Source organism: Pistacia vera, unplaced genomic scaffold (genome assembly GCF_008641045.1).
Source record: "Pistacia vera cultivar Batoury unplaced genomic scaffold, PisVer_v2 Contig320, whole genome shotgun sequence".
Taxonomy (NCBI): Eukaryota; Viridiplantae; Streptophyta; class Magnoliopsida; order Sapindales; family Anacardiaceae; genus Pistacia; species Pistacia vera.
The window spans coordinates 3,280,836-3,303,375 of NW_022196136.1; the positions used below are offsets into that span (position 1 = coordinate 3,280,836).

Below are 22,540 nucleotides of genomic sequence, written 5' to 3' on the forward strand. Positions count from 1 at the left end.
ATTTAGAAAAAAAAAGGAAAACCTGTTAACCAAAAAACCGATTTTTCCTCCAAACTGATTCGGTTTCGATTCATAAATTTTTCCAAACTGAAAAATCGGTTCTGTTCAGAAAAGTCGTTTAACCGCTTTTAAACTTTCTTAATATCTAAATCAATTTACGTACACCATAATTAATCTCTCAGAATTGTGAAGTTAATAACTGACATTTCCTACTAATAACCCAACAAAATTGAACTCAAAACTTATTAAATAGTGCGTCCAAAAGTCTTAATCAACCACTTCAAGTCATTCTCATTGTTTTCCTTTTGTGCAACATCATCATCACCCCTCATTAATTGTTTTTTTTCATTTTTTTTATTTTATAATATAAGAGAATTTAAATTTATAAGGTATATTTTGTCTAATTACCAAACAGACCTTTTAATTTTTCTCTTATATTATGATTTTAGTTTTCCTGAATCCATTCAACTGAACCTGTTAGAAGAAAAATTTTAAAGCTTTTAAAGACGCCTACCACCTGTTCGACTATATTCCCCAACGAGGAACAGGGAGCAATTAGCGAAAACAAATAATGGGGAAGAGAGGAGGAGCGAAAAGGCAGCCAAATTTGTCATCTGCATCTCATAAACAACTATCACTTAGAGAACAAAACCTAGGGAAGAAACAAACCAACACCATAAACGTCAAGTCTAGACTAAAACTTGATCACTTGCAAAACCTTGCCACATGGGCCGGTGGCGAAGCTTCCGTTCCTTCGTTGGCGGCGTTTTTTGGACACCATTTGGCCGCTGCGAACGAGTCAATGGGATTGCAGCCCGACCCTTCTTTGTTTTCTTGCCAAAGGTACCGTCTTTATTTCTTTTTATGTTAACAAGGTCATTGGAAATTGATTTGTAGAACATCATGGGTGATTACTGATTTGTTTAGTGTTACAATTGTAAGGAAATATGCTGCTGTTATGGCTAGTTTTGGAGGTGACTGGGTTTCATTGTATATGGATATATGCAATCCAAACACTTCTATTGACCTATCTTGTGCTTTTATATTTATTTAAGCTCACTTGTTCAATTGTTTAAATCATTAACATTTTCATTGTTTGTGGTATTGACTATATAGCATTATATATGTTGTGATTTAGTCCATTTGTTGGGCATTAGAAAACAGAGAATGAGAGAAGCTAGTTCACAATCATGTTATTTGTTTTACTTTGTTGAATTTTGTGTTTCATTTAGTCATGAGTTTTTGTATGCTTGATGTTTTGTGGAAGAGATATGTTCTCATCCCTTTTGTTGTGTATGTGATCCAAATGTTAGCTTCCTTTGATTGTATGTTTAGTGGAATGGAATTAAAATTCAACATCTTCTCATTTCTGTTGCTGGTTGCTGTTTAGTTTGATGTTGAGTTTATTTGATGATTAACTTTCGTCCTGGCCTTTATTTTCCTATATAATGGGATGTCTAGAGGCAAGTAGTGGAATATATATGGTTTCGCCTCCATTATGATTTATTTATAGCATTTCGATTGTAAGCAAATCTTGTAGTAGTTATGACTAGTTTTGCTAGTTTTGGAGTTTATTTGATGATTAGATTTCATTGGATATGGATATATGCATTCAAACACTTATATTGATTTGTTCAATTAATAATTATGAATTGCAGCATCGACTACATTACATAGCAGTATATATCTTGTAACTTAATCTAGCTAGTGGATATTAGAATACAGAGAAGCTATTTCAAGTCATGTTATTTGTTTTACTTCTATTAAATTTTATGTTCCATTAAGTCTAGTCTTTGTCTACTTAATACTTAGCAGAAGGGATTTCATGTCTTCTCATTAGTCATTCTTCTGCTGTGTATAATCGTGATTTGATCTTTAGTTAAATAACTCTTCTCCTGATCTTATTCTCCCTCTATAATGGCAGATCTAAAAGTTATTACTGGAATTTATATGATTTTCCTGATTACCAAATATAATTTCTTTTTTTGTTTTTGTAGATGTGAGACAATTCTTCAACCTGGCTTTAACTGCACTGTACGGATTGAAAAGACCCATGTTAAGGCACGAAGTAAACGTAAGAAATCTAGAATTTCTACACAGAATAGTGTTGTGTATAAATGCCAGTTCTGTTTGCATCGAAATCTTAAGAAAGGGACTCCAATAGGCCATATGAAAGAGATAAACCCTCCCAAGGTAAAGCGAACTTCGAAACAAGAACATAGGAAGTCCACACTTCAGAAGTCTGTCAGCTTGGAAAAAGACACAAGAATCAAAGAGGCGGTTAATAAGGTGAATGAGATAGATGCGCAAGCAATAGGTGATGAGGTTATTAAGGTGGATGAGATAACTTTGCCAGCAATAGCCGAAGATTCTTGTAATTCAAATAGTCCAGTAACTCCTTCAGTAAAAGCGAAAGTTACTTTGGACGGGAAGAAGACAAAGAGAAACAAATCTGGAACTAAAAAGCCTGTTGAATCTGAAATCAATTCTGCCACAACAGAAAAAACTGTGTGGGGTTCAAGCAAAAAGAGAAAATCCTGGACAAGCCTGAAGGAAATTGCTGAGAGAAGTGAGCATGATAGCATTCAAAACATTACTAATTTATGAAACCCCGTTCCCTCTTTAAAACTGACATTGCCTTCTTCTCCCAACCTCATTTTTTATTGATAATTTGAAACTTTGATGCACAAGAAATGGTGATTTATCTATCTTCATTATCAAGTGATGAAGCTACTTAACATTAGTACATTGCCAAAATAAATTACATTTAAGTCCAATGCATGCATTTTCAGTTTAAGAGTGTAGCTAGGAAAATTTATTAGACTGGGCTAAAATTTTGTTTCAACCCAGACAGAAAATAAATAAATAAATTATTAAGAAGAAAAATACATATTTTGGTTAAACCTCAATATTATAAGAGAATTATTAATAGAAATAAGTAGAGCTATACAAGCAGTAAATGATACAATTTGCATTACCTTGATGATTAATATATTTAATACAAAATCAAATAAAAACAATTTCATATAATTAACCATGATAACTCAAACTAATTTGAGCACATAAACATAAATCAAATGTATGAAAATTGGAACAAAAAAGATGTAAATAAAGAAATTGACATGCATCCAAATGAAGTTTCAGTTCAGCTTTTGTTTTGAAATGGTTCTTGGCTTCTCGCACCCGTCACAGATGAATTTGAGCTCTCTTATGATTTTATCTGCAGTGACTGTCGAGTGACGTGACAGATTGGAAGGATCCTCCGCATTGATTACATTACTTCTTTCGAGCTTCAACCGCCTTCTTCTTCTTCATGGATTTCGTCTTCAAACTGCCTTTCCTCTTCGCCATCTATAACATTCAATTTAACCAAAGAGAAGAAATTACAAAGTTCAAGTCTCAATTTTATTTTCACCTATTTGTCTCAGTGATTCGCAACTGTTTTTGAATCGATGCTTACTGCTTTGTATAATTGGCAGTAGTTTTAAATTTTATTTAAAAAGGCTTATTACCTTCGCCTCTTCTCAGGTTTCAGTTTTAGTCACTTACAACCCCAGAGGTATAAAAAATGGGCCCTGACTTCCCTTCAGATTTCAAAAATTGTCTAATACCTCCCCTAAGATTAAAAACCCTTTATTGACAGTTTATATTACATATATACCCTCTATTACCCTTCAAAAGATCTCATTAACTTATCCAATTGCAGTGACCGACAAAGATGACTACTCCTCAAACAATGGAAGTGGGCTCTATTAATCTATTTAATAGATGGGTGAGTTTGAAAACTGGTGGCCGTGCACCATGACTCGCTAGTATTTTCTAGAAAAGTTTCATCCTTTAATTCAAAGGTGGAACCGGAATCTCCCAACACAAAGGAATTCAGTATAATCATCGGATTTTGACGTATTGTTTAGCTATAGAAGACATATCAAAATGGATGATGATATTGAATTCTTACATATCGACCCACTTCAGTCCAATATGACCAATTGTGATTTCAACGCTCTACCGTTGACTGACATTGACTGTTGATCAATAGTGGTTGATAAACATTGGTTGATGGTTGACGACCTTCGGCCAAATCCAATTTTTTATTAATATTTTGAATTATTAATTAATTGATAATTTATTTAAAATTATTTATTAAACGTTTAGACAAAATACAAATTTAGAAGTATAAAAGTATTTTAAGAAGTAAGATGTCTAATTTGGTCATTACACATATACTAACAATTTCAAAATCTAATTGTTTGTTTAATTTACCAAACACACAATTATAGATTATGAAAGTCACAACTATTACAAAATCAGTAATCATCAAACACATTCCAATTTATTTTTAAAACTAATTATTTCAAAAGTTGAATTAATCCTAATTAATCTTTAAGTTACATCGGACACCCCTGATTACCCTAAAAAAAAAAAAAAAAAAAAAAAATCTTAAAATTACATCAATACCCAATTAGGCTTCAATTACGTGAAAAGTCTACGATAAAGAATTATTATGGCATTACTTAATTGTGATTAAAAGTGCCTAATCTCAACCATTTTTTGAGCATATGGTGATTAAATTTATTTGGCCTAGCAAGCCAATGTACACAAAGGTAAATTGATATTGTTTAAGAGAATGACATTTCAGAATATCTTTGGCTTTGTGTAAATGGTTAAAAAAAAAAAAAAAAATGGATTGAGCCTTAATCATGGTTAAATTCATGCAAAAGGTTGAACTAATTATCTATAACCTCACAATTTTAAGGAATTAATTGAGAATTATTACGGAGATAATATTACCTCCAAATGATTTTTTTCCAAAGGAATGGCAAAAGCGTGGTTTACTAAAAGAAAGGGCCCATTTTGACACAGCCAGGGATTTACTATAAAAACACCACACTTGGCGGGCTCAGACAGGCAACATTTCAGTGTGTGTAGAAACAGAGGCAAGTGAAAATGGGCAACCGTCGTTTCGCCCAGGTCTCGACTAGCGACGAAGATGACGACGTACCTGTTGTAACCACACGAACCCGCAGATCAGAAGACACGAGGCAAAACAAAAGGAAGAGAATAAAGCTTCAGGAGGAAGAAGAGGAAGAAGAAGAAAATGATAGAGTAAGAGAATCGAAGAGGGAGAGGAAAGGAAAGGATATGGAGAGAGGAGCTGGGAAGAATCGAAACAAACGCGCTAAAGAGCAAGAAGAGGAGGAGGAGGAGGAGGAGCAGCCGCAGGAGGACGCCAAGCCGGTTGGTGAGCCGGTCAGAGCTTCCGGTAAAGGAAGGGGTCGGAGGAACCATTACGAAGCGTTTGAGTTTGACGGAAATAAATACGAACTCGTGAGTATTCATTTTAACTGATAATTTAGTTTTTATTGTCAATTTAGTGGGATTTGGCTTGCATGGGTTAATTTAGGGTTTCGTTTGGTGTGTTCTAAGCGAAATTAACAAACAGTTATCAAATATCTATATGCTAGAGTTGAATATCCGTGTAATTCGGAGACTTAGGGTTTTTTTGGGATGAATTATTATAGTTAGAAATGGATTAACTTTGGTTATTATTTCTCTTCTGCTTTTTCTGCAGGAGGATCCTGTGCTTTTAGTTCCTGAAGATAAGAAGCAGAAGCCTTATGTGGCAATCCTCAAGGTAAATGTCTTGTGAAGCTACCTTTTGTGTTTCGTTGTGGTGGTGATGTTAGACTCAACTGCTCGATGAGCATATGTAACTTCTTGCTGGCAGTAGAAAGTTCTGTTGTTTTACTCAACGGGGATGTCTATGCCTTATTTCAACCAATGAAACAAATTAATGAAATAACTATTTACCTCAAAGTGGGACGCAATTTGTCCACCAAAGTTTTGCTAGTGGTATTAGCTTGATTGACATCGCCCCTGATCAATTTCTTTGGTCGACTTTTGCTCTTTAAAACCAGTGTTGTATTAATTCAGTTTTCTCTTTTCCTGTTTGGATGTGAATGTGGTTTTGTCATAACTTACATGGATAATGAAATTGTTGTTCTGCTTATAGGACATTGCTCAGAATATCAAAGATGGGAACATGACGGTTACTGGACAATGGTTTTATCGCCCAGAAGAGGCTGATAGAAAAGGTGGTGGAAATTGGCAATCCCGTGATACGCGAGAGCTGTTTTACAGTTTTCATCGTGATGAAATTCCAGCCGAATCTGTGATGCACAAGTGTGTGGTGCATTTTGTCCCCATAAATAAGCAGCTTCCGAATCGTAAACAACACCCTGGTTTTATTGTGCAAAAGGTGTATGACACTGTGGAAAGGAAACTTTGGAAACTAACTGATAAAGACTATGAAGATAATAAGCAACATGAGATTGATCTTCTTGTTCAAAAAACTCGAGCACGCTTGGGAGAACTTCCTGACGTTGAGCCCGAAGAGACTGTTGTTCAGGATCAGGTCCAACAGGAAGATCAGTCAAAGACAAAGAGATTCCTCCGGAAAAAGAGCATATCACCACTTGATGTTACTAGGGAGGACGAAACAACAACCAGGTCAGATCAACTTCTTAAAGCTGAAACACCAGGAAGCTGTACAAGCAATACCCCGGAGTATTATGGCATTTTAACAAAGTTTAAGGCGTTAACTGGAGAAACACATCGTGATAAATGGTTGGAGAGGCTACTTCAAGCAATCAAGTACATGTGCAGTGCTCCTGATAGCTCGAATGGGGATGACAATGTGGAAGGTGGTGTTGATGGGCTTGACCGTGAAAGAGACAATAAGCGTCTGGGACCTGCTAATGGTTCTCAGGAAAAGAGTCAGAAGGTATATGTATAATTACTTGTACATAATTTTGTGATTTCCTGTGGGAATATCTCTTTTCTTGGTCCTGATTCATGTGAAGGGTCACTGTGAATCGGAATTGGCGGATCAAAAATGGATTCTGATTCTGATTCTGATTCTGATTTTATTTATTTTGGTTTTCACAGAGGAGCAAGTCCTTTATCTGGCCAGATTCTGCTGTACCAGCAGTGACTGCCCTTGAGAAGGCTTCACATGATGCTCTTTCCTCAGATTTTCAGAAGTATAACCAAAAAATGCGGCAGCTAGTGTTCAATCTCAAGGTTAGAAAGTTGTCTTTTTGTGTATGTTCAAACAAGTACATACACATATTCATAGACACTTTTGTGCATGGATGAGTATAAACCATTTAATATATGCTTGCCTGTGCACTGTTAAACTCTTATATGAACTTGTGAACTGTTTGTTTTTAATTTTTTCTTGTTGAGATTGTAAGGCAAAGATTGATGCACCCTCCAAGCTTATATTATTTTCATATACAATACATTAAAAGAGGAAATGACAGTATTGCGCTGCAGTTTTTTTCTAATTATGATTATGAGAGATGAAGATAGTTTCCAATGATTGTAAATCTTTCATTTAGATTTAGCCATTGTTTACTGTGAATTACACCATTTTTATGTCAAAGGTATTATAAATTGAGTTTTTTTTTTTTTTTCCCCCTTTCTTTCTGTAAATTTGTTATACTGTTGGCAGGCTACAGCGCTCCTAGCTCGGCGTTTACTAAATGGGGAGTTAGAACCTTCAAAAATGATCAACATGTCACCAAATGAGTTAAAGGTACTATTTTTTCATGTTTGTACTTGTGGGATTTATTTCTTCTTTTGTATTTTAGACAAGAAATGGTTCTCTAGTGACCCTTGGCTCCTAAGTCATTGTCTTGATTTGGTTGGCTGATAATCATGATTTTGATTGTCCTACAGTCTCGACTCCTATTTTGAGTGAGTACTTGTTAGTTCAGTGGGGATGGAACTATTTTGGTAGTTTTCTGTTAGCACTGTGTCAGGGGTGTTATTTGGCTTGATAAGGCTAAGGAATCATCCTGGTGCCGTTATGGAAAAGTACCACCTCTCCTTCAACTTCACACTGATGCCTCTTCTGCTTACACACAGCTCATCTGTTTGGTGAAACAATCAATATAGATGAAATATATGCTGTTATTGTTGTGTATTGACCACTTTTTTTTCGTTGTAAAGTTCTTATATTGCAAGGGCTACATATTGGGAAAGAAATTTTCACTGTATGCAAGGCATACACACCTGTTCAATCTATTAATTTGGCTAGGGAATATTTATGCATCCATTGGAATTTTCAATTTTGTATTGTCTATGAAATGATTTTTTTAAACCATTTTCCCGCTATCCATGCATGCTGTTGGAACTAGGTTAGTGTTGTCATCCCTACGTTAGAAGTCGAATTTCTTGAACGTGCTTGAGCTTTTGCTTAATTTAATTTAAAATTTGGTTCCAATGTAATGCATTTTATTTCAAATTTTTTTTATTGGGAGCAAACATTTGGTCACTGCATTGGCCCTGTAGCATTTGCTGTTTGCTAAAGCACTATAATTGCAAAACTATAGATCATTGGTTGCTTATTTGGCAATTTTTACTTATAATCAGTCTTCTTCCATGTCGCATTCATTTGTAAATGTTTGTGGGATTATTTGGTGTGAATTGTGAGATATCTTGACTATCTTATTCTTTTAGGACGGTTTAACTGCTGAGGAGATAGCACCGAAGGAGCCTGATGAATTGGAGCGAATGCAGGTCAGCTAAATTTTACCTCATATTGTTTAAAATCTTAATATTTGAATCAGTTTCTTGTTGTGTTTTTGGTATGTCCTCACTTGTTGTATTGTTGCTTGTGAAACAGATGACAGATGCTCGGTGTTCAAGGTGCAATGAGCTTAAAGTGGGTGTGAGGGACATTATCCAAGCAGGACATGGAGACCGCTATCAGGTTCATGCATTTTATCTTCTGAACTCTTAAAGTTAATTTCCATTTTTACTGTATGTCTGATATTTGATTGATCTGGGATCTGTTGAAACTCAAGCATAAGATCAGACATTTTTAATATAATTATAGACTTTGAGTTTTATACACATTTATTATTTTAGTCTGGAGCTTTCAGTAAGTCGTGGTTCAATTTGCATTGGTTCTTACATTTTGTTTAAAAATATTTGTTTCAATGAGTCAAAACTTTCATTGGTCATATTTATGACGAAGATAGCATATTGAACTTTCATTATGGCTTTTGTACAGACAAGTTTTCTGACAGTTTCTTGTCTTTGGGTAAATAAAGGCCAAGTACAATAAGGAGAAGTCGAACCTATGGTTCTTGGATATGTCTATGACTATAATTGAAAGATCAAATTACTTTTTTCAGTTCTTTATTTTGTTGTGAGGGCAATGTTATCTCCCAGTAGGTTAGCAATACTGAGTTTACATCACATGATTTTTATATCAGTCTTGAAAATATATTGTCTATATATTATTGGCCATTAACCTTTAGTCTGTGATCCAGTTGGAGTGTATTGGGTGCGGTCACAACTGGTATGCATCAAGAGACGAGGCATCTACACTGACAATTGATGGGCCAAGTTCAGCAAAGATGGTGGGCACAGCACCCTTAGCCACTACCAAATTCGAAAGTCTTGAGAAGAAGTTGTTGAGTCCCCGTGATGATAAATCGGGGGTTGATGTTCTTAAGAAGTCAAGTGAAGCATACATGCCAGTTTTAGAAGCGCAGAGATCATTTGGCAAGATAAAGAATGAAGAAAATCCTGAATCGACAAAGAAAGAGGAGTGAGTGAATATGAGAAAAGATGTACAGGCCTTTGTATGAGTGTTGGGTCTGTAATCTTCTTAATCTAGTTGTGCTAGTTAGGTAGATAGATAGCCGCCTTTGTACAGTTTAAATTTTAGGAACTTCTTGTGCATAGCATAGGGGATCGTGTATTTCTGTTGCCTTTAATCTGTCGATCCACCTAGTGTATTTCTTCTACACTGCCCTAGTTAATCAACTAAAACTTAATCAATAATACTAGACATATCAAGAAATCTTACTGATATTTTTATACTACGGAAGAGAGTTTCTCATTCATTTTCTGAATTCTTTTGTAAAATTTATTTAGATGTGTAGTTTTACACTTTTACTCATTAATATCACTATAAGGCTTAATAATACTATATTTTTGGTGGACAAAATTGTAATTTCAATTTTAGTGAGATATCATGACATCAAGAGTAAACGACATGTTCCCACCCAAGTTTGACGAAATCCTAAGTTGGTATGTCAAGTTTCATTTATTCTATATTCTCATCTTTAAGGTCTAAAGTAACAATGTTAACATTTTTTTGGGTAGTGAGGGTGCAATTATCATAATGCCTTTAACCTTAAATTAATAAATTAATTTTAGCCCCTAAATTACTAAAATTATAAAATTAATCACCTTGTTTTGAAATTACTTCAATTACACCCTCAATGACTGCGCACCATCTCGATTTTCACCGGATCTGGGCTGTTTTTGATGACTGCGAAACCCTTGTTCACCTCCATCAGCTTCCTCATCATCTGTCGTCCAAAACCCCTCTAATTCCCGACTCATTGACCTCTCCAGTCGATGGCGCCATCAGGGTTAGGTTTTCTCATTCTTCGCCGGATTCCGATGATGAAAATCTAATTCGACGTCACCACTACAACCAGCATCTCCTAATCTACAAAACCCCTATGTCCCAGCAACTGTTTAGTGGTCATTCGCCGATGGAGATCGACGAAAACCAGTTGCATGTGGCGGCTATCGTGGCTGGCGATCGGCGAGTGATAAGGGGTTGTCAAGGGTACGGTTTTGTAGAAGGGAGGATGAGGGTTCGAATGGTGGTGACAAGAGTGATTTTGGGTGGAAGAATCGCCGGAAAAGGGCGAAAAACATCGACGATGAGTTTAGCTAACGTGCGTCGGAACTTTATCAGGGGCTGCGATATGCCAATGTGCGCCTCCTCTGTGAAATGACCAATTTACCCTTGAGCCGTTATATCTAACCATTTTCTGTTACTTTAAGGGTGGGAATATGGAATAAATGAAACTTGGCATACCAACCTGAGATTTTGTCAAACCTTGGGTGGGAACATGTGGTTTACTCTTACATCAATGATATTCAGCACTACTGTCATATCATGGTCATTTTGCTTGATTTTACATTTGAAACTTCGAAATTGATGGTTACAAAAACTAACAAGAATAACTAAACAACAAAATTTTATGCACTGATTTTTGTAATTTTAAGGTCCAAATAAAATTTGATTCCCCCTTTGGAATCAAATGGATTTAGTCCGTGGGTTTTATGTGACCGACAGCCTCAGTTTTGAGCCACTTCCCCGCCTAAACCAATCACATTCATGTGCACCCACCTTTTTTCGTAATTACCATTTTCTCCTTCACCATTCGAATGACTACCGATCCCAATATTTTACATTATTAACATTTTATATCTCGTTCTTCATCAAAGTATACCACCTATCATAGCCGGGGTAATAATGTAAATGTGAAATCTAATTCCTTGCAAGATATAGGGAGATTATAGTAAATGCATAAGGAGGAAGCGAGGGACGGACGGACGGATCTACAAGTCAGTAGTATTAATATCTTTATTAATTTGTTTAATTAATTGTAAGATTTCAGTTTGCTTTTCCCAAAACCAGAAGATTAATAGCATTAATTATTATTATGGCACCGATTTGGACACCCACCTTTGTCAGCCAAAAGCATCAACTTCTCTATTCAATTGACCATATTACCATCACTTAAGGAACTCTTCGAATACACATTCGGAAAGGCTATTATTGTCTTTTCATTCAGAGGTGCGCTTCTCTGTAACTGCCCATATCAATAGACATAAAAGTGAAACAAAAAATAAAGAAAAAACAGTACAAACACAACGTAACACAGCATATGATGACTGGAAGAAGATGGCTTTTTTACTCGACATCAACAGCAACTAAGCAGTTCCTTTGTCTCTCCTGGTAACTCTTCTTTCACAGTTTCATGTAAGAGAAAGAGGGTGTTTTGCTTTCTGTTTCTTTGTTTTTGTTGCCTTCTTCAGTTAAAAACATTATTAACAGACACACTCTTCACTCCAACACTTAACCTCAAGCATGCTATGCTTTCCTTTTCTCTCTCTCTCCATCATTTGTTTTTCTCTCTATCTAAAACTCACTTTTTGGTTTTATTAACCCTCTTTGCTTTTCTGCCATTGGTCCATCTCACCCTTGTTCTTTTATGCTTTTACTCAGTACTGTACCTTTGGTCACCGCTGACCATTCTTTAACTTGGATTTTTTTTTGGTTCTTTCTCTAATTCATAACACTCTTTAGGCTGAACAGAGAGGAGATTATGATTGTTTTACCTGAGATCTAGTGGGTATGCTTATTAATTTTTCTCTTGTAGTTTTGGCCTTTTTTTTTTTTTTTTTTTTTTTCTTTTGGTTTGGCTTAGAATGCAAGTGAAACTAAAGATGTTTAATTTATTATTTTATGTAGCCTTTATCTCTGTCACTTTACTCATTTTTAGCTGCTAATAGAGGTCATTGGATTCTTTGTGGTTCAGGGGTTTCATATTTTTAGGGATCACTAATTTTCAGGTTTTTGTGTCTCAAAGTTTGGAATCATTGATGTGTGGCTTTCTTTTTCAAACTATGTTACTACAAAAGTGAAGTCATTGAACCAATGCTTTAAGTTAGGGGATTTTATTACGCTTCTATTTATCATTTTTTCCCTCTATTTTCCGCTTTTTTTTTTTTTTTTTTTTTGTTAAATCCTGTGTTTTATTCAGTTTTGTTAATGTGAATGTATTGGAGTGGCAATTCCTCACTAGGAAGTGACTTTCAAGATCTGATTTTTACCTACCTTTGAATCTCTTCTCAATAAACATTTAGAGGCAGAGATGTATGGTTTAGGAAATTTGTTGTTTCTGTTATTTTACAATTCTGGTGGTTGTTTCTATTAAAGTTTGAGGAAGTTTTCATTGGTTTAAAACATTAGGTAATAAATCTAGTTCGTATTGTTACTCATTCTGCATTTTCTCTTATGATTTTAGTTGACAATATTTCAAATTTCATTCTTCCAGCTTATAAATACTGGCTAAGATATCACTTTGTGATTACTTGTTTGATGATTTTTTTTTTTGGATTTCTGTAGTTTGATGACTTGTTCTATATCCCATTTTAACGTCTATTTCGTTCTGATTTTAATTTATTGCAGAACGGTGGATCTAGAAATGGGACTAGAGATGGAGTCCGATTCTGACAAAAACAGTACAGGTCTGAGTCCTAACACTGTTCTTCCATCTCCTCGGCAATGTTTAAACCTTGAAAAGAGAAATGCAAGAGCTAAACCTACGCGTAGAGATGGTATATTGAGAGTAAAAGAGGGTTTCACAGAGATTAGCTTTCGTCGCTACCGCAGTGCCTCTTGTAAAAGCACTCAATCCAGACCTTTTGGACTGGAAGATAGCATAGAGCTGAAGCGAGGTTCAATATATCAATGCTCCAAAAAGGTAAGGAAGATGAAGAAAATGGGAGCTATTGAGGAAAGGAAAAAAATTGAATTGTCCTGTAGTAGTGACACCTCATTTTCCTTTAGGGTTGTTGACTCGTTATGTAGTTCAGATGAGGAAGAGGAAAGCACACAGAAGAGAAACTCAGTGATGTCGATAAGCTCAAAATCGAATGCTTCATCTGTTTACAAGCCTTGTTTAGAACCATGCCCCTCAGATGCATTCATTGAATTCTGTCTGAATTCAGATGGCAGAGAAAAACATTCTGCTGAAACCAGACGGAGAGATACATTTAAGGATCTGAATTTCAGATGTGATGAAGTAGCTGGTCCTGTAAATGACGGTAACACGCTTGAAAGAGACAAAGTTTTGACATTTCAAAAGTCACATTCTGCTAAAGTGGAGATGCACTGCTCACCTTCTCAATCAGAAAGTAATCACTCGTCCAGAGCCAGCTCCAAGACTCGTTTTAGCCCTATCAGAAAGATTTTTGATCCATTCATGAAGTCCAAGTCTCTACGAAGTCCTTTGGGTTATATGGTGCAACCTGATGAAGTTGTTAAAACTGGGATGGAAAAAATGAGAAGGGAAGGGACATTGCGAAAGTCTTTATTGCATGACTTTTCTCATACAGTTCAGAATTCAGAATTTGATTCTCAGTTTGTCAAGAAAGATCAGCATCATTCAGTTGTGGCAAATTCACCAGTACACTTACACGGCCTTCTGAAGTTGGAAAGTAAACAAGGAGTACCTTTTCTTGAATTCTCTTTGAATTGCCCTGAAGATGTTATTGTGGCCAGGGCATGGAAGGAAGATAATGCTTTTAATTGGGTATATACGTTTCACTCCATTGATGGTAGAAAAAAGAGCAATGCCAGTGGATGGGGATCAAGTGATATCAACAAAGAGTGCTCAATGGTAGGACAAATGCAGGTTTCCTGTTATTTATGCTCAGAACTAAAAAATGGTGGGGCTTTTGATGACTCTATGGTGACAGAGTTTGTATTGTATGATATAGCGCATGCAAAACAAAGTGTCATCTCTAAAGAATGCCAGAAGTGTTCCTCTGAAGCTACATCTCCTAAGGTTTCTAAACCGGGCTTAATTGAGGGAAATCATGAATTAGTTAATGACTCTGATTTGGGGAGGTCTAAAGATCAACCAAAATATGCTTCTAATAAATCAAATCCATGTCCATGGGCATCTGGGGATTTGAGTCCAAGCCTTGAAATTGCAGCGGTTGTTATTCAAGTGCCATTTGAGAAAAGAGAAAGCTTGAAATACAGGAGAGGGCATAAAACCAGCGATAAAATGCATTCAAATCTTCTCAATTTTTCTGCATTTGAGCATACTCGAAAAGATTATGTTGAAAGCAAAATTTCTGAAAACGTGAATGTGATCATTCCCAGTGGTAACCATGGTTTGCCTGGTGCTGAAAGCCGAGGACCTTCTCCATTACTGGATCGATGGAGGTTGGGAGGAGGCTGTGACTGTGGTGGCTGGGACATGGCTTGCCCCCTTACTGTTTTTAGCAATCCCAAAATTCAATATGCTGAAGATAAACTACTACTGGACAATCAACAGCCTTTGGAACTTTTTGTTCAGGTAAGCTTTGATACCACCATAGCTTGGATAACTAAAAATTGTACCGTTAGAATTCCATATTATTAGGAATGTAAAAAAACAAATGACTTTTGCATGGTACAGTTTTACCTAAGAGATTTTGAAGCAAACCGCCTTAGAAATATTGTTGTTACCTGCAGTTTTGCATTTGATGGGGTGGATTGACACAGCTGCATGTTATTTATGAAGATATATTGGGGCAAAAATTATTAAATTTCAGTGCATAATACATATGCTTGTCCAGAATATACAAACATAACACTACAGCTTTCACATGAATGAAATTACCCAGCTTTATCTCATTAGCATTTAAATCGGCCACTTTGCTCTTTTTAAGGTCCATTTGCTTCTCATATGCGCATCTTGTTGAAATAAGTGTATGATAAAAGCAAACATTAGATAGTTAAATGTGAGTTTTGATGGTGTAACCCACTTTCTGCCAACGTCACATGGAATAAGATGACCAATATCAATATGATCTGTTAATGTAGAGCAATACATTTTTAATTAGAGCAATAATTATCTGCACATACTGTTTCCCAATAAATAATCCTTTGTGATATAAGGAAGACTTGATCAAATGTGAATGGCATTTGGGTACCTACCTAGAAATAGGTCAGTGGAAGCATTCTACTTTTTATGGGAAGCCATTATAATTTGTTTATTCCATACGGAATTGTGTTCATGCTGTGATATTCATACAATCAGTCTCTCTCAAATTCTGACTTGATTTTGATTTGTTTGCAGGGAGCAAAAGAGAATACACCAGCATTGTCCATGATAGTTCTAGAAGAGGGGTGGTATGCAGTTGATTTCCATGCTCAGTTATCCACTTTACAAGCATTTTCTATATGCGTTGCAATATTACATGGTACGGAAACCCCCTTCGCTGCTGGGCAGGAGAAAAGCATGCCGTTGCCTCATTGTAATTCACTAAAAATGCTCATTGAGGAGGAAGTGAAATTCTTGATTGATGCCGTCACTGAAGACGAGAAGAACAAAGTCACAAAAAGGATGGAAGAGATGCCGCCATCCTATGTGATTAACCCTCCCTTCTCTCCAATGTCTAGAGTATAGACTCTATAGACAGAACCGGCACAATTGGTGAAAAGCCAAGTGGCTTCTCTGGAGAACACCCATATCAGAATTGGGAAGAAAATGGAGGAAGAGGGCATAGTAGTAGAAACACTACAAAAGGATGTCTGTTCCTACCATATACATGGAGGGTAGCAAACACTACAAAAGGATGTCTGTTCCTACCATATCCATGGACGGTAGCAAACACTACAAAAGGATGTCAGTTCCTACCATATCCATCCATGGACGATAGCAAACACTACAAAAGGATGTCAGTTCCTACCATATCCATGGACAATAGCAAAATTGTCGGCATCGAAATTCTTGTGGCATAGACCCAACAGTTAGCTCAGTAAAGCTAAAGGGATGGTGTGACAACTTTCCATATGGAGTTGGAGGCAAAACTGGGCAATGCATGCCACAAATTGAGGGGTTTTACATAAAAATTAGAAGTAGAACAAAAACACTATACTGTCCATATTGTAACTTGATAGGGGAAGTGGGGGAGTACTTTTTGATGATAGCAGTCAATTTTCTTTTACTTCTGTGTATTATATATATATATTTAGAATATTTGGTGGTAAAGAGGAAGAAGCTCCTAGGACATTGAAAGATGTTACTGATTTTGGAGCCATGGAAGTTCAAAAAATTTGTAGCAAAAACCTTATTATTTATCACTAAAATAATGAAAACACAACTGTGGTCAGCTGTACTCTCTGTTGTTTTGCAGCATTACAGTGGTTCATTATTCATATGCTTTAAGCTTTATATTTGTCAGTTCACTTCAAGTTGTACATCCCAAGATTCCAAACTTCTTTTCAGATTCTGCTGACCTTTGTTGCTTAATTGCATTATTTTTCGAATAATGATTAAAATGAAATTCTAAAATAATTATGGTTGCATTTGCATTTAATGATGTTAAAATTATTCTTGAATTTATGAATAATAAAAAAATTAGAAAAAATTTCGCCGTTGCCGGGGATCGAACCCGGGTCACCCGCGTGACAGGCGGGAATACTCACCACTATACTACAACGACTTGTTGTTTTTAAGGTTTCACATTTATTTATTTCTATACTTATAACATATTTGCACCATTTCAAGAAAACATGAAATGTAAATTGGCATAAAATAAATGAACTAATAACAAAGAGATACAAATGATCAGCTCTTTTTTCTCCTTGCAATAAAGGAAAATGAAAAAGAAGAGAGCTTTTTATACAGGTTCTACTGGAGAAGAATATCTGTAGAATTAAGTGAAGAGTTATTAACAAACAAAACCTTTAAAAAAATTGTAAAATGGGTAAATTCAAAACCAGTTCACTTTAAATATTATTTGGAAAATTTCTTTATCTTGACAATATGAGCATGAAAATGATATTCTAAGCAAGGGGTAACCATCCTTGACCAATGTTTCTCTCCAATCTTTTTCTGTGTGGATAACTCAGCTTTCAAGAAAATCAATTCACATTGCATTTGTGAAAAATCAATGATACAATTAGTTGTATTGGGATACACTGCTTTCTTTGTGAACATTTTAGTTGAAACCTGAAAAATGGCTAAGCTAAGCTAACTGGGTAACATAATTGGGTGGTTAGCTTGTAGATTTGTGCCCACCAGCACTGCTATATGTTACACCCTGTCTCATGAAAAAAATCTGATCAATGCCAAGCGACACTAGGTACGTTAACCTCAAAATTCTGGACGGTATCTGTTTTAATTTCCAGTCGATGGCTCACAGAGAACCTCGCCAGTGAGCAGAAATTTTGGGTTTTTCTCATGTTTTGATGTCATTGCCATTATTCCTGTATACGTGCTCAGACTATCATGAATGCACACTATGCAGTATTGGTTATGATGGTGATAATACTGCAGTTGACGCTGATGATGGAGTCGGAACTGATGATACTGCTTTGTCTTGTTTAGTATGTTCATGTAGGATTCTTGGGGCATTCAGTTGTGGCACGTCTAAAGAAAATAAGTGTTTGAAAAATTCGTAGGACCCAAAGAAGATTGCTCCTTGAGACATGTACATAACCAATCTAGGAATCAGCCCCCTGAAGACAAACAAAATAATAATAATGATTGCATCATACATACAGGAAAGTTGTATAGTATATTTCAATTGGAAAGGGACTACTTTACAGGAACTAGACAGAAGAAACTTTACATAAGGTTAACTCGAGGTTTAGAATAACTAAAGCAGCTAAGCTGATAAGATGCACCATATTATTAATTCGTTAAGCAGCAATAGGACTTATGAGATATGTCTTGCAGTTCAATAATGTGCAAACATAGAGTAGTACCTATAGAGACCTTTCAAACCTTCACGCTTGCCTATTTCTTGGAGGGCATGATACACACTATTGTATTGGCTGATAGATCCAGGAATCTGCAAATGACTGGTATGAAAATTGGGTAATGGTAGATAATATAATACCCAGCCATGAAAAAATAAAATAGAAAGATAAAAGGAAAATCATGGAATAAAAGTTTCGACAGAATTCAATCTAATCATCCCTCAAATTGTGTAGCCATAAACATTTCTACCTCAGTCATATGCATATACAGAAGAATTTTGCTCCGGAAAAAGTCCATAACAAAAATTTAATTTCATAACTCTGCGTACTACATTAAAGTTGTCACTTTGAGCAATATTTTTGCTTCACGTGAATACCTTAAAAACTAAGTGGAATAAAAAAAAAATAATAATAATAATAAAAAAGAACACTTCTACTATATAAGCTATCCTAGAGAATTAGTACAGATAAAAAAATCTATCAAATATCCTTACTGCTGAACTCAAAATTTTAAGTTCAAAAACACATGAATGGTGTACTTGAAAATATTACATAAAACTTACAAACCTGAGTCTGCAATCTTGTTTTCACCACATCAAAGGGAGTTGTGAACAAAGCAGCAGTAGATCCAGCTAGTCCTCCACAAACTAGCTGCAGGAGTAGATTAGAAAATCCTGCATAAGCGTTTTTCAAGATGGCCAATAAAAGAAAAAAGAAAAAAGAAAATAGCTCAGAGCCAGCTGCATAGAAAAAAGGATTATCATACAATTCCAGCGAGAGAGAAAAACAAACCGTTTGTATTGTGCTGGGTTGAGCGCTAAAGTGTAATGATGGTGACATCATTTGCTTCAAGCTTTCATATGTGTAGAACTGCAAGTAATGGAAAACATAGCTTCAAAATAAAACACTTAGATGACCTGAAAGAAAAACACACTACCAGAAAAAGATAAAGTATTCAATGTCATGAACAAGGTTGATATCTGTATATAAGTGTTATGCAAGGCCCTTTTTCTTGAAACTCCCAATATAGTTGATCAGAAATAATATTAGTCCCAGTCTCCCAGACTATAATTCAGCCCTTATAATTTTCTAAAATTTGAGGTGTTTTCAGTATACATCACTCTGTCAATAGAGATAACTCTTATTTTTCTTTAGTAGTTTTGATTCCAGGTATACAGCATGTGAGCATAAACCAAAGAGACAGATAAGATTGATAACCTTGATGATTGAGTGTGGAACATTCCGGCAAAGTACAGCTCCCCATCCAGCATATAACGAAGGCAAACCACCCTTCTTAATCACTCCAATCAATGCATTCCTGCAAAGACAGGTTGATAAGTAGCATTAACGAAAAGATCGTCAAACCAAAGCCACTAAAAGAGCAATCAACGGTATACCAGCAGTTGTGGTAGTGAGAACCAACTTGCATCTGCTGCTTTATGTGCTCACTAGGAGTAAAAATAAAAGAGGTGGCAACACTGGCACAACCACCTGCGATGCAATGGGCTAAAGAGTGAAACTCCTGCAAGAAAGAAATGGGTGAGAGTAGATTTTTATAAAGCTAATGAGCACAATGTAAAAGTTTAAGGCTTTGCATATCTGGCATAACTCCCCAATTCCTCTCTTGCCACTCCATAACCATGAAAATGAAAAAGAAAAAGAAAAAAATCGAAAGCAAAAGATTAGAAGTTTAAAACTACCTTAGGGAAATGAGGAAGTAGAGCTCCTTTCACTGATTCATAAGTGAAAGTATAGACGGCAGATATTGGAGCTGAGGACGCAATATTGCTGGCAATTCCCCGATAAAGTCCAGTTAGACCTGAAAATGGTATCACCATTAGTTAATAGAAGTCCACTTTGGCACAACAGGTAGCGGGTTAGATTTGAAAGCCTTCTAACATTTAAAAACCAAAAAAAAAAAAAAAAAAAAAAAAGGAAAAAGAAGTCAACTCAGTGATCCCATAGCATACCTCTTTCAGAAACAATTGATCTTCCAATGTAACAGATAGACTTCTGCTCTGCTCGGCAAGTTTGGATGACTGTCTTAATTGTATCAACGGGATGTAGACAAAGGCTAACAAATATACCAGCCATTGCCCCTGCAAAAGCATGCTCTTGCTTAGCAAGGGCAAAATGAGGTTTCTCTAGTTTATGAGAGGGAAACTCTATTCTATTTTCATTCTCCCTAACAACCCTTTCAGGTTGGTTGCTCTTTTTTTCAAGCAATACATCATCCTCTGTCAAATGGCATTTTCCACATGGATCATTACATAAAGCTAAAGAGTTAATACAATAATCAGCATAAAGACTCGAACAGTGTGCCCTTAAAGTTCTACCATCCACCTTTATATCATCAACATCCTTGAGGAAATAATCTGAAAGCAGTGATCTGGTTGTCCCTCTATCCATCACCAAATTTGAATTAACACAAGAAGATGGGTCCTTGGATTTGTTCAAATCTGAACAACTATTTGCATATTCAGTGGCCTGCATACATGCAGGACTATTTGTATCCCCTGAAATGACACCCCGTGCACAGCCAGTAGTGTTTCCAGGAATGCAGTGTTCACCAGCTGTCCTGTTCTCAATCTGAGTGCTGTCATCAGCATGTGGATGTCCAGCAGGAACTGTTTCATTCCTCCATCGATATATACTTCCCAATTCATATGGTATCCCTAAACTTGTAAGCCCCCTACCACCACAAATTCCATTAGCCAAGTTCATACCACCCCGCAGAAAGCTCCAAGATTCAAACACCGACATCTTTTGGGTTACTTTGAGAAATTCTAGGTCTGGCCGCACCACAGGGAAAAATCGACCAGCACTCTTTACATGAACACAAAAGTATTTACTGTCAGGTGAAAGAGGTGCCCAGCCATTTTCCTCCTTGTCCAGATTCCTTGAGATCTCCTTCTTACAGCCAGTTTGATCATCAGTCAAATTAGCCTTAGGTTGGTAAACAGCAAGACGGTTAGCATGATCCCATATGTGACCAATAGTTGAGATTAACTCTGTGGTGGTCAGTATCTTTTGGGACTTTGATTCCGATATTCTATTGAGTTGCTTATCATCATCAGAGGGACCGGGGGCATACTGTTCCCGGACAAAGTCAGAAAGCTCAAATGATGCCCCCTCAACTGGGTTTAACCTGTACTTGATTGAATTTCGATCACTTCTAGGTTGTTTTTTATACCCAGCCATACCCTCAACAAAATCTTGATTGAAAATTAACTGCAAACGGAATTGAAGATTTGCATTACTGAATGAAAACTCACAACTATTTCAAAATTCGTAACTCATGTCATACGGTAACCTGACAGATAGGATTATAGCCTAGCTAGAGTAACTAATTATAGCAGCTAAACTGAACAACCCAAACTAAGATTCCAAGTCAATTAAACTAAACACCGAAACAACACATTTAAAACGAAGAAGAGAAAAAAAAAAACTAAAAGAACTAGTAATCAGTGAAGGCATTGATAGAAGAATTAAGATAAAATCTAAAGCCAGAAAAATTAAGATAAACTAGTACAACACAATTAGAATCTTACTTGATTTGGATATGAAAATCAGAACCTTTGAGTTAACTTCCACCATTTCTCATTGTCAATAAAAAGGAAAAAAACATAAAAGAAGAAGACATAACCATTTAATGTACAAACTTACCAGCTAATTCATCTCCATTTTGATTCTGTGAACAGACTGAATGCAAGCTAGTAGCTTCAACCCTTGGCCGCATTTTCCATTAACAAAGCTTCCAAGAACCGAAGCCTCAGACGAGTTTAGCAGTGAGCGAATGAGAAAGAGTGTATTTTGAATTCTGGGTTTTACTTTTTCGAGAAGATTTGAAGAGGGTTTTATACTTTTTTGGCGGAGGGTTTAAGAGTTTTTTGAGTGTGGAACCTTTAGAAAGAGAATGTTTCACTTGTGCTGTAAAGAATGAGCCATCTGGAAATTGCTTAGAAAGTTCCTGTGAGATAGGGTGTACTGTATGGATTTAACCTCATGTGAGAATAAATGATCATGTGGTTGTATTTGTATCATGTTCAGAATGGTGAGTGACGGATTTTCTTTATCATGATGATCAAGATGTGGAGTGGATGGTTCAGGGTTGAACGTTTGGAAATTTTTGGTTTTTTTGGGATAGTAGAAGATCATTTCAGGGTC

General features: G+C 36.1%; 4 protein-coding genes and 1 non-coding gene across 10 annotated transcripts; 3 read left to right on the forward strand and 2 right to left on the reverse strand.

Moving 5' to 3' along the window:
- The first annotated feature begins 419 nt into the window (after nt 1-419).
- Nucleotides 420-3,392, forward strand: LOC116137156. Of its 2 annotated transcripts, XM_031422842.1 has the most exons (3): nt 420-843; nt 1,998-2,569; nt 3,227-3,392. In XM_031422842.1, exons 1-3 carry the CDS (start codon nt 572-574, stop codon nt 3,238-3,240), a joined length of 858 nt encoding a protein of 285 aa, XP_031278702.1. In that variant the 5' UTR covers nt 420-571; the 3' UTR covers nt 3,241-3,392. The 2 variants fall into 2 exon arrangements, with proteins under 2 accessions (XP_031278702.1, XP_031278700.1); XM_031422840.1 differs by lacking the exon at nt 3,227-3,392 and having other exon boundaries at nt 1,998-2,693.
- A 1,528-nt stretch (nt 3,393-4,920) lies between these two features.
- On the forward strand, nt 4,921-9,891 carry LOC116136967. Its single transcript, XM_031422652.1, has 8 exons — nt 4,921-5,328; nt 5,573-5,635; nt 6,014-6,784; nt 6,949-7,083; nt 7,517-7,600; nt 8,527-8,586; nt 8,693-8,779; nt 9,345-9,891. Exons 1-8 carry the CDS (start codon nt 4,948-4,950, stop codon nt 9,627-9,629), a joined length of 1,866 nt encoding a protein of 621 aa, XP_031278512.1. The 5' UTR covers nt 4,921-4,947; the 3' UTR covers nt 9,630-9,891.
- Nucleotides 9,892-11,987: 2,096 nt separating this feature from the next.
- On the forward strand, nt 11,988-16,795 carry LOC116136889. The gene is made up of 3 exons (XM_031422557.1): nt 11,988-12,239; nt 13,078-14,978; nt 15,744-16,795. The coding sequence occupies exons 2-3, from the start codon at nt 13,095-13,097 to the stop codon at nt 16,071-16,073; spliced, it is 2,214 nt and encodes a 737-aa protein (XP_031278417.1). The 5' UTR covers nt 11,988-12,239; nt 13,078-13,094; the 3' UTR covers nt 16,074-16,795.
- Nucleotides 16,796-17,040: 245 nt separating this feature from the next.
- TRNAD-GUC lies at nt 17,041-17,112 on the reverse strand. The gene has a single exon. It is a non-coding gene; the product is annotated as a tRNA-Asp (tRNA).
- A 651-nt stretch (nt 17,113-17,763) lies between these two features.
- Nucleotides 17,764-22,319, reverse strand: LOC116136914 (mitochondrial substrate carrier family protein B). Of its 5 annotated transcripts, none has more exons than XM_031422582.1 (9): nt 22,040-22,317; nt 20,344-21,604; nt 20,074-20,192; nt 19,771-19,895; nt 19,592-19,691; nt 19,166-19,243; nt 18,941-19,024; nt 18,380-18,465; nt 17,764-18,130 (listed from the first exon to the last, which is right to left on the reverse strand). In XM_031422582.1, the coding sequence occupies exons 2-9, from the start codon at nt 21,572-21,574 to the stop codon at nt 17,926-17,928; spliced, it is 2,028 nt and encodes a 675-aa protein (XP_031278442.1). In that variant the 5' UTR covers nt 21,575-21,604; nt 22,040-22,317; the 3' UTR covers nt 17,764-17,925. The 5 variants fall into 5 exon arrangements, 3 of the variants coding, with proteins under 3 accessions (XP_031278442.1, XP_031278441.1, XP_031278443.1); XM_031422581.1 differs by having other exon boundaries at nt 22,020-22,317; XM_031422583.1 differs by lacking the exon at nt 22,040-22,317 and adding an exon at nt 21,925-22,012.
- Nucleotides 22,320-22,540: the final 221 nt, after the last annotated feature.

Bases quoted from the DNA above. Each gene is read 5' to 3' on its own strand.
- LOC116136889 (XM_031422557.1), top strand. From the start codon at position 13,095: ATGGGACTAGAGATGGAGTCCGATTCTGACAAAAACAGTACAGGTCTG. The intron at 14,979-15,743 runs GTAAGCTTTGAT...ATTTGTTTGCAG, and splicing joins CTTTGGAACTTTTTGTTCAG to GGAGCAAAAGAGAATACACC.
- LOC116137156 (XM_031422840.1), top strand. From the start codon at position 572: ATGGGGAAGAGAGGAGGAGCGAAAAGGCAGCCAAATTTGTCATCTGCA. The intron at 844-1,997 runs GTACCGTCTTTA...TTGTTTTTGTAG, and splicing joins TCTTTGTTTTCTTGCCAAAG to ATGTGAGACAATTCTTCAAC.
- LOC116136914 (XM_031422581.1), bottom strand. The intron at 20,193-20,343 runs GTATGCTATGGG...TACCATTTTCAG, and splicing joins ATCAATTGTTTCTGAAAGAG to GTCTAACTGGACTTTATCGG. The intron at 18,131-18,379 runs GTACTACTCTAT...GTTTGTCTTCAG, and splicing joins GGTTTGAAAGGTCTCTATAG to GGGGCTGATTCCTAGATTGG.
- LOC116136967 (XM_031422652.1), top strand. From the start codon at position 4,948: ATGGGCAACCGTCGTTTCGCCCAGGTCTCGACTAGCGACGAAGATGAC. The intron at 5,329-5,572 runs GTGAGTATTCAT...CTTTTTCTGCAG, and splicing joins ACGGAAATAAATACGAACTC to GAGGATCCTGTGCTTTTAGT. The intron at 5,636-6,013 runs GTAAATGTCTTG...TTCTGCTTATAG, and splicing joins CTTATGTGGCAATCCTCAAG to GACATTGCTCAGAATATCAA.